Source organism: Micromys minutus (genome assembly GCF_963924665.1).
Source record: "Micromys minutus genome assembly, chromosome: 7".
NCBI classification, from domain to species: Eukaryota; Metazoa; Chordata; class Mammalia; order Rodentia; family Muridae; genus Micromys; species Micromys minutus.
In genome coordinates this window covers 7,927,657-7,938,507 of record NC_137976.1, presented here as the reverse complement: position 1 = coordinate 7,938,507, position 10,851 = coordinate 7,927,657, and the positions used below count along the sequence as shown (strand labels likewise).

The 10,851-nt window shown below is 37.8% G+C and overlaps 1 protein-coding gene across 1 annotated transcript; it reads right to left on the bottom strand.

The window, feature by feature from the left end:
• Nucleotides 1-2,262: 2,262 nt before the first annotated feature.
• On the bottom strand, nt 2,263-2,937 carry CLDN17 (claudin 17; the record flags this gene model as incomplete). Its single annotated transcript, XM_080918951.1, has 1 exon — nt 2,263-2,937. One exon carries the CDS (start codon nt 2,935-2,937, stop codon nt 2,263-2,265), a length of 675 nt encoding a protein of 224 aa, XP_080775077.1.
• Between the last annotated feature and the right edge of the window lie 7,914 nt (nt 2,938-10,851).

The following is a 10,851-nucleotide window of genomic DNA, read 5'->3' as shown; positions in this document are numbered from 1 at the left end:
ATCTAGGTGTACCACACTCTGAGAGGGTGCTATACACTAATTTTTTTTCTAAGAAGAACTAAGGCTTCCACGTTTTGGCCTTCCTTCTTTTTGAGCTATCTGTAAGTGTATTTAAAATTAGTAAATTCATTTTGTTGTAGTAGAGAAAATAGCTCAGCCCATTGTAAGATGTAAAATTAAAATTTCAAAAGTGAATCTTGATTAATGGAAAAGCAGGCAACAAATCAGTTGGTGAGATTTTTTCATAATAGTTGATAGCTACTAGATGGTAGAGGTTCATGCCTTTAATTCCAGCACTCAAAAGGCAGAAGCAGTTGAATCTTTTTGAGTTTGAGGCCATCCCAGTCTACAGAGAGATTTCCAGGATAGCCAAGGTTACAACAACAACAACAACAGCAGCAACAACAACAACAACAAAAAAACTGTCTGGAAAAACTAAAAACATTTTTTTTTAATGGTAGCTAATGCTGTGGCATGACTCTACCCAGAATTTTACCTCTTACTCTGTGATCCACTGGCCAGCAGAAGGACACACTTCATTTAGAGTAAAGGGCCAATTCTTACAAAGCTAATTATCCCTAGATCAATCAAAAGGTAAGACAAATGATTGCCTGACAACCTTTAAGCATATGTCTTCATTCTGTTGATGGCTTACCTACTCAGCTGCGTAAGATAAATGACTCCCAGTATAACCACATTAGGTTTTTACAGGCAAAAGAAAACAGTCAGAAAATGTCACTGAAGTAACTACTTTTACACATATTTTTATTGCTTTTATTTAAAAATATTTACAGCTATGTTACATGTTACATTTAATATTTCTTATTTTTAGTGTATTTTTTTTGCTTTGTTAAAGGGCTTTGAATTATTAAAAACTTGGTTGGTTGGTAGAATAAGTAAAGAGTCTCATACAGTATCTAGCTTTGACATTGTTAAATTAATATGCAAGTTAATAGGGATAGCTATGCATTTTCAACTAATTTTATAACTAAATAAATCAGCATCATGTAATACATAGCAATTCAGCTAATTTATTATATTATAATAAACATGAGGAATGTTTAATGAACAATTTAAAACTTTCTGTGAAATTAGCTACTGGGTAATAAATATTTTATTATAAAAACATACTGTTTATGGATTAATGTTGAATGTGCAAACACTAATTCACAGCGTAACAAAGCTATTAGAAGCCACCTACAAGAATAGATTTTTCTTACTAACATCTTATACCCACACTAACCTCTCAAACCCCACACCACTTTTAATCTTGATATTGTTAAGTGCACAGAAGATGCAAAGAACTGAAAACATGTGCTTCAAACAGAATGTAATGCATCCACATCGCCTTTTGCCTATTAGAGAATTTTAAAAAGTAGGAATTAGTTCAGCCTGACTAATTATCTGAGTAAGTACCTTGTCTCTTTATTTCTCTTTGCATGTTTAGACCTGTACACTGACTGAATCAGACAGGGAACTGAAGCCATTTCTCCCATGCTTGTAGGTCCCTGGTTTCATTTGTCCTAATTCATTTCTTTACCTAACCCAGACCGATGATTCTGTTTGCTCAAATGTGCAAATCATAAACCTCGAGAGGATATTATTTTCATGTATAAGTTATTTTCCTTGAATGGATAGGTCCAAGAAAAATTAATCTACAGAAATTGGAGACTTTGAAAACCATCTTGCATAGAGGAAACAGAACTCCATTATCCTTAAAAAAAACAGTTGAATTTTTAGCATGAGTTTTCCAGAAGAAATGCTTTTTAAATTATTAGTCAGTCACATCCTTTGGCGATTTCAACCAAAATTATTTAATCTATACATTTTCCAGGTCTATTGCCTCACACTGATCACTGTTTAGCTATTACTGTATATGTAATAAAGACTTGCCGAATGAAAATAATGGGTATGTTTTATTGGTATCAATTATAATATAAAATTTTACTTTCTTATTAGAATACATGGCAAACAAAAATTAGTAATCATCATGGCATGCCCTTAACTGAGAATATACTTGATCCGTTACTATATCATTCAGAATAAATACCGAGTTCAACAAGAGTGAGCACAAATAACACGTGGGGAATCACAGCGTCCTAATAAGTCCTTTATATTTCTACCTCAGGGAAAACATCATAGCTCCCATCTCAATTTAAGTCTGCTGTAAAAGCAGTTCTCCTTCCTGATGTACTCACATTTTCTGGGGTGACCTTATGAAGCGCATGAGCATAAGCCATGGGCTGATGTTGGAAGCAAGCCTTAGACATAGCTGGTGGAAGTTTTTCTAGGCACAGTAACCTGCCTTTGGTTATCTTTTTGTGGCACGCGGTATGCAGGGACTGGGTATCTGTGCCACCGTCCTTTTCTGTTGCAGCAGCAGTATCCACAGAGCAGCCCACCTCCAATGAAGAGGACAGCAGCGGTTGCCCAGCCCAGGAAGAGTGCTCCTCCAAGTTCTCGCTTCTGCCCTGCATGAATTGCTGGGTCGTAGAAATCTCGGATGATGATATTGGCGGTCCAGGACACTGGAATCAGAACGAAGATACCAGTCAGAATAAAGAGTACTCCTGAGGTTCCCAGCAAGTAGGCTTTGACCCTCTCGCTGGAGCCGGTGCACTGGATCTGTTTCATGCCACAGATGCCAATAATGAGGGCAACCAAGGAAAGAGCCACAGCCACGCACATGAGTGCTCGCGCTGCTTCCAGGACCGGAGGGAGAGCCAAAATGGAGTTATAGAATTTGCACTGCAGTGTGACCATAGCTTGCTGGATGCAGTTCATCCAAAGCCCTTCCCAGATTCTCTCAAAGATAATAATGTTGCTGCCGATGAAAGCTGATACTCTCCACTGAGGCAGAAGTGTTGTCCCAACTGTCCCAAGCAAACCGAAGAATCCAAGAACTAGTCCAGCAATCTGAAGGGGATAAAAAGCCATTGTCTTTCTTTGCCTACTGGTCCAGCCTGGAAGGGTAGGAAGACGGTGAGGATGGAGAATGTGCAGGAGTCTTCTAGTCTAGAGGAGTGACTGGTCTTCTCCACACCTGCTACCCATGATGTGTTCGTCCAAATCAGCAACAATGACTGAACTTGACTTAACTTGAAGTACCTGTTGTAAACTTTCGTGAGCTATTCCCGCACACGCCTTCATTTCTGTTTGGTTTATTCAGTAAGCATATATAATTCTTTCCCAGCCAATAAGAATGTAGCCAAAGATGTGTCAGGAAGCACTGCCTTCAATGTTAGCATTTCTCATGTTATTATTGTCTTAGCCATGCTGTAATTAAGTGCCAAAGCCTCTATTGTGTGTTGCTAATTACAGAGCTGAAAACATTCACCTAAAAAGCAGTCTGATATGAAAGCATAAATATATGTGGTTAAGTCAGAATTTGAAGATGCCAAAACTCTGCCAGTTTTTCTGAGATAAAACGAAAGCCAATCTGAACTTTAGCCATTAGTTTCTTCTTGTGAAAAGCCTCTTTTCCTAATGTTGCTGGTTAACTCTAAGTTAACTAAGACTTATGGGTGGTAATGTTTAGCTATATGACATCAGGTCATCTACTAAGAATCCGTATGTGTAGGAAGAGCCCTTAGCGTAAGTTCCACACTTCACAATTACTCTTCTATTCTTGAGAGGAGTCACCAAGATTACAGCTTATAAGTGTTTGAATATGCTAGTAATTATTTTATTAGTTGTTATGTGGCACCTCTCCCCCTGCTGAAAGACAGCATGCAAACTTTCATTAGATAGTTCTTCAATGATAGCTTGAAACACATTGTACTACGAAAGCTGAAAGTTGACATTACACCTTTTCCTTTGGAAGAGTATAAAATTGCCCTTTGAGCTGCCTGTCACCTGTAGACAGTTCTCTGGCTTAAGGAGGGATCTTTGCAGTCTACAGGTTGAATCTTTCCTTACTAGACAGAGAGTGTTAGTTCTAAGATGTTTAGGGTGCTATCTGCCCAGGGGCAAGTTTTGCAGTTATTCTGTGCATTTTCTTCCTACATTTATTCTGAGTCAAGAACAGGATGGAGAGATGTATTTGTCAAACACTTTCATATGAATCTGGCATTTGACACTACCCTCTCCCCCTTTATCTCAAATTGTTTTCAAGCAAAATTAAATTGATCTTCTTTTAAAAGTCACACGTGGCTTCTACATTCTAGATTGCCCTTTCCCTGGTCCACACAGTAGGGAGCATGGACCTTTCTGACTCCTTAATGCAGCCTGTGGGAATCATTTTAATCAAATGGAAACATGTCAGCCAGTCTGGGAGATATTGTAGTGTGCCAATGATCTTCTGTTCTGATGAAACACAGACCAAAGAATTAATGGACAGGCCAGGACTCTCAGCCTTCTGGAGTCTATAACTTCTTAAGATGGATAGTCTAAGAACTCCCTCACTGCTCTGTGTGACTCATTGAGGAAGCAGATGATCTGAGTAGTTGACAGCTTCCTGTCAGCAGTCAGGAAGAAGGGCTTTAAGACCCTTTGTTCTTTGTTCTGACATACCAGTTTAACCATTCCGACCTTGCCATGATTAGCCAACAGAACTCTAATTTTGCAACCTTCCTGTCTTCTTCCTTGTTCCCCCTGCTTTTCCTCATTGCGACACATCTTCATCCTTATCTTCGAATTGTTGTGGAAGTCTCCAGATTGCTGCTCTTTTCCAGCTGTTTGGATTTTTTTTTTTCCCTCAGTGAGACCTTTTGGCCTGTCTTCACAGGAAACACAGTGAGAGGGTGTTGACTGAGAACAGTGTGGTGTTTCCTTTGTATAGGACAAATCTCAGAATTCTTAAGAGTTTAACGACCTTTGGCTATGGGGCTGAAAAGTCAAAGTGAGCTGTCATGCCGTCTTCATTTCTTCTTTGGTCTGGAGAAGAAATTGCTTTCCTCTGGGTATTGCTAAGACCCTCATTACCTGAAACCTACTTTTTAGGACCCTTAACCACCACCATTTCTTCTATCCACTAAGCCTGTGCTCTCTCTTGTTCTCCACATTGCCCTTTACAACATAAGCACATCTAAAAATCTACCATATTTTCCTTTGAAAAAGCTCTACAGTATTTTTCTTATCATAATTATTAATATTCATTAGTCTTTCTACAGCCCAGATTTTATCCCCCTCCCAGTGCATCTTCCCACAGTTCCTCTTCCCATTCCTTCTCCCCTGTCTCAAAGTGGATATCCCCCTACCACCACCAGAATTCTATCACTCTCCCATTTTTTTCTTCATTTCAATTCTACCTATGTCTCCTACCACTATTAAATTGACTAGTATTTTTCTTTGTTTACTATTATTGCATACACAGACACTTGTCTGCGTGTTTTCACAAATATGTGAATGTAACCTACTAAGTCTTTTTTGTTGTTTGTGTCAATATAATTTCAAGCCTGACCACTTAGTATTGAGTAACCATTAGCTCATCCCCATCTGAGGCTACCCTTCCACATACTTGATTTTTAACAAAGAAACCTAAAATATACAATGAAAAAGAAAATGCATCTTCAATGAATGGTGCTGGTCTAATTGGCTGTCTGTATGTAGAAAAGTGAAAATAGACCCATATTTGTAACCTTGCACAAAGCTCAAGTCCAAGTGGATCAAGGACCTCAATATAAAACCAGATACACTGAATCTGATAGAGGAAAAAGTAGAAAGGACCTTTGAACTCATGGTCACAGGGGGAAATTTCCTCAACAGAACTCCAATGTCTCACATTCTAAGATCAAGAATAGATTAAGGGGACATCTTGAAACTGGAAAGCTTCTGTAAGGCAAAGGCCATAGTCAATAAGTCAAATTGGCAATATACAGACTGGGAAAAATATCTTCACTAACCCCACATTCAATAGAGGGTTAATATCTAAAATATATAAAGAACTGAAGAAGCTAAGCACCAAAGGATCCCAAACAATTCAATCAAAACAATGGGAAATAGAACTAAATCTCTGTCTCTCAACAATCATCAGTTTCCAGTAATTCTTTGTCTAGAGATGGGAACCCTTGAAATTTCTCCCCTTTCATGTTTGTATATCTATTGATATCAGCATTGTTCCAATATTTGTTCACACACCCCCTTCTAGGAGATACTTTTTACAGCATATTTCCTGGTATTCTGTCTCTTAAAATCTTTTATAAAACCCTCTTCCATGAGGGTTTATAAAGTAGAAACGCTGGAGCAGTAATGGATATACCCACTGGGAGTAGGCTTCTCATGATCTGTTAACCCATGCATTCTGTCCAGTTGTGGTTTTCTATGTTGGTCTTGGTTTGTTATAAGAAGAAGCTCCTTTAGTGGGGGATGGTAGATGTATTTATTTGGGGGTATAAAGATAGGACTTAGAATTCACTTAGGAATTATGATGGCATAGCAAATTGGCGGTAATAAATTCTTTTGTAAGGTTCATGTCCTCATTGTTTCCAGAAATAGCCTAGGTTTCTCATAGCAGTCATGATTTCCCTCCTGTTGTGTGGGCCGTAGACCTCTTAGATACTTATTGATTGTCATATTTATATGAATTCACTTATTAAAACTTTTTGGGTATCTTTCCACACTTGTCGTTGTTGTGATTCACAGGTGTTGTGGTTGAGTAGGGCTATTAGTTACTTCCTTCCTTTGGCAGGTTGCATAGTATTTTCTGGTACAATGGAAGCTAAACCAAAGGAAGGAGCTTTTCAGAGTAGATCCACCTCGAATAACCCAAGTCCTGTGTTGTAAGTGTGCAGTGTCTTCAACTTCTGAGAGCAACCAAGTGCTACATCAATAATCATTGTCATGTTGAGAGTCACTTGAACTCCTTAGACAAACCATGTAAAAGGAAGTTTCTTTAGGATGGTACTGGGGTTTTTGTTAGTCTATAGTTCTTGTAGAGAGCACTGCCAACTAAAGTGACTTAACTTCCTTTAGTCTATTTGTGCCTGTGTCTGTATCATCAATATCAAAATTCTGAATTCCAACCCTGGTCATTATGAACACTCATATTGTGTTTCACTTGCATGTTTGTTTACAGCCACTGGAGTCTACCTAACATCACTGATGCTCTAGTATACAGTGACAATCCAGACATCCTAGCTACTATCACCAGTGGATCCTTCTGTAGTTTGTTTCCTAGTTCTATATGTTAAGGTGACCATCAATCTTTATATGAAACAGTAAAGAACATATGTTTGAGAGAAAAATTTGGTCCTTTGATATTTTAGCGATCCATACTGAGTGAGCTTTTGAATCTCTTAAAACTTCCGTACTAAGAAAAAAGCCATAATCACAATACCACTGACTTCACAGGGCATCTTTGCCAATTAAATTTCTGTCATGGATGTTAAGTGGCTGGCTTCTAGTAAACACACAGAAAACATTTGCTATTGTGGTTCACTTTATTTGTTCTTATCATAGTATCAGGCTTGCTTGCTAGCTTTATCTGTAGTTCATTCTTTAGCTCGTCTTTTGAGTAACATGGTTAACTGTTTTCTTTCATGGTTTCATATGCACCTCAATACATCCATCACTCAAATACTCTATCTTAAGATTATCATGTGTGGCCAGGGTTTCTACTATTTTCAGAAAGGCCGTAATTTCTGAAACTGTTATCTCTAACCTGGACTCATTCACATATATCAGGAATTCTTTTTTGTGATGCTTGCTCCTCAGCTCTTGAATGAGTGGGGACATGGGAGAGACTCTGAAATTAGTCTATCCAGATGTTCCTTTGGGTTTCTGAGAGGGTTGGAACAAAACACTCTCAGTTGTCTGACTCTTTAAGATGTGGCCTAAAGACAAACATACACCCAAGTCATTTTTCATTCATACAGGAAGCTCTTATCCAGTGACTAATCAGCCACAGAATGTAAAGGGCCAGCCTGACAGCCCCAGCCAGGGATTTAAAGCCAGTGTGTATTCCAGCTCCAAAGTTCCTTGTGGAGTCATCTGAACCCTGTATAGTCTGTATACCACACTGGCCTCCTCTTCAGTTCAAGTCTCTTCTTCCTGACTTTGCTTAGCCATTGATCTACAGGAAGCACAGTATATTAATCTCTGCCATTTAGTCAGCTTCCAAGGTAACCCAGTCATTGATTACACCTTATTCTAGTTTATTAAAAGTGTTTTCTGCTCTAACATTTCTCTCTCTTAATTTAGCCCTTCAACATACCATTTTGATTCATTTTATGAGGTTGATTTAATTTTCTTGTACAAACATGTTTTAAGGACAGTCTGGAAATTTGGTCAAAAAAGAAAAAGGACAAACACCATATTAAAATGAAACTATACTATGTTTTCATTTTACTTCGAAATTTCTAGTGTTTCTTAGGCTTTAGAAGATAAATTCAAATGCTGAGCCACAGCAATAATGCATGAATTTGGTACCTGCTCAAATCCAACCCTGTTTTATGACCATGCATTACTCAATCATATATCCTTGCAAATTTCACATTTTAAAGAACATACTATGTATTAAACAAGTTACTGTATTGATGCATATAATTAAATGTATATTTACAAATAAAAACAATGAATAGAAAAGAAATAGAATGGGTCTCAAGTTTAAATAGATGAAGATAATTTGGAAAAGAAACAGATAATTAGACAAACAGATAAAAGCAGGAGAGCCCATATAAAGTGAAATATTGAAGCCAACAGTAGATTGGACCCAAATCAAAAAGAAGACCTTGACCAAGGCATGCAAGGCCACAGAACTACAAAATTATCTAGGATTAGTGCAAAGCCAGTTAAAGATCCTAAGCATACAACTAACACTATCAAATTTAAGCTCACCTTAATTACAAAACAAAGTCACCAGGTATCAAAATAATATAGCTACTTTGAGAAATGGAGGCACATCAAAATGAGCATGAAGAAACCATGTAGGTTACTTGAATAATCCAAAAGAGAGATAATAAAAGGTGGATTAAGTAATGGCAGATGAAGGACAACAGGTCATGTTTTATGAATAGGAGATAAAACTGCAGAATATAAGAGAGTTAAGGTGAAGAAACATGTCAGAGATGATTCCCATACAACCAGCATGCCCACATGGTGCACTTATGGAAGAGTGAATACTTTTATATACTGAAATACAAATGCTATTTTAGACAAAAAGCTCAATAGTGCAGTTTTCATATTTAATATCTGAGTTGTTTGTCTGCCATGCTAGTACAGAATGCAGGGAATTAGATATTTTGAAGTTCATAGGAACCTCTGATTGGAGAATGCATCTTCTTCATTACTATTTATTGTTACTGTCTGTCTGAGGAACTGGACAATAGATATTGCTGACTTACTCTACAGTCTTGCTGCTATGAGATTAATAGTGAGTTATTCAATAATCTAATGCAGTTTGAAGACATTTTGACTTTTCCCTGTGTAAAATTGCCAGCTTTTCTATCAGCATCTTCTTCAAGGATGAGTAGGTCTGAAGGTGGTAGTATGTATTCTATCAAATATTTAACATCTATTTTCTTACCAGCTGTCTTAGTCAGGGTTTCTATTCCTGCACAAACATCATGACCAAGAAGCATGTTTGGGAGGAAAGGGTTTATTCAGCTTACGCTTCCACACTGCTGTTCATCACCAAAGGAAGTCAGGAAGGAACTTATACAGGGCACTAACTTAGAGGCAGGAGTTGATGCAGAGGCCATAGATGGATGCTGCTTACTAGCTTGTTTCCCCTAGTTTGCTCAGCTTGCTTTCTTATAGAGTCCAGGATTACCAGCCCAGGGATGGCAAGACCCAGAATAGACCTTCCTACCCTTGATCACTAGTTGAGAAAATGCCTTGCAGCTAGATCTCACAGAGGCATTCTCTCAAGGGAGGCTTCTTTCTCTGTGATAACTCCAGCTTGTGTCAAGTTGACACACAAAACCAACAAGTACACATGTTTCTCAAATAGACCATCTCATGAAATCACTTAGTGCATCCAATTGTCTACCCCAAGGAAGCAAACGTAAACTGCCATAAAAATTTGTCCACAAAATATGTCCCACATGGTAGTTCTATATCTGCCTTTAAAGTCACTCATTTTTACAGTGACTATTGAATTTATGCTTCCACCTTCCACCAAGTGTTATTATTCCCCACTTTCCTTCATAGCCAGTTTATCATTTGACTTCCTGATGGTAGATAGAGTCTCAGCGTGGTAATAACGTACACTTCCCCAATTCCTTCTGTTTGGTCAAAGATGACTTTTTCATGAGAGAAATAAAAATCTAGTTTTATTGTTGTACATTTACATATCCAGTTTACCTCATTCCTCTTGACAAAGGTGCTGTCTTTGTCCAGCGTATGTGTTTTCCACCTTCCTAAAAACAGTCATCTGCCTGCAATCTATAATTCTGTTAACTTATATCTGGGTCTTTGATTCTATCCCACTTACGGATAGTCCTATTTATGCCAGTGCTATGCTATTTTCATTACTATAGATCCGTAGTATAAATTTATGTTGTAAGGTAGTGCCTACAGCAGTATTTTTTTTTTAACTAAGGACTAACTACTCTGACCATTCCTAAGTTTTTGGTGCTTCTGTATGAATTTTTGTTTTCCATGTGTGATGGCCAACCTAGAGATGTTAATTGGGATTTCACTGAATGTGAAAATTTATTTTGTTAAAATGACCATTTTATAGTAGCTACTATTTAAATTCATGAACACAGAAGACCTTTCCATCTTCTAGTGTGTAGCTCAAATTCTTTCTTAGCTTTTAGTTGCCTTTGCAACAGTCCTTCAACTTCATGGTTAATTATGCTGCATACATCACCCTTGTTCGTGCACACAAACAACTCTCTATTCTACTTCAAAACCACACGTTCATCCACATTCATTGGCATGCTGCGCAGTATAGAGGAAACTCAGCCT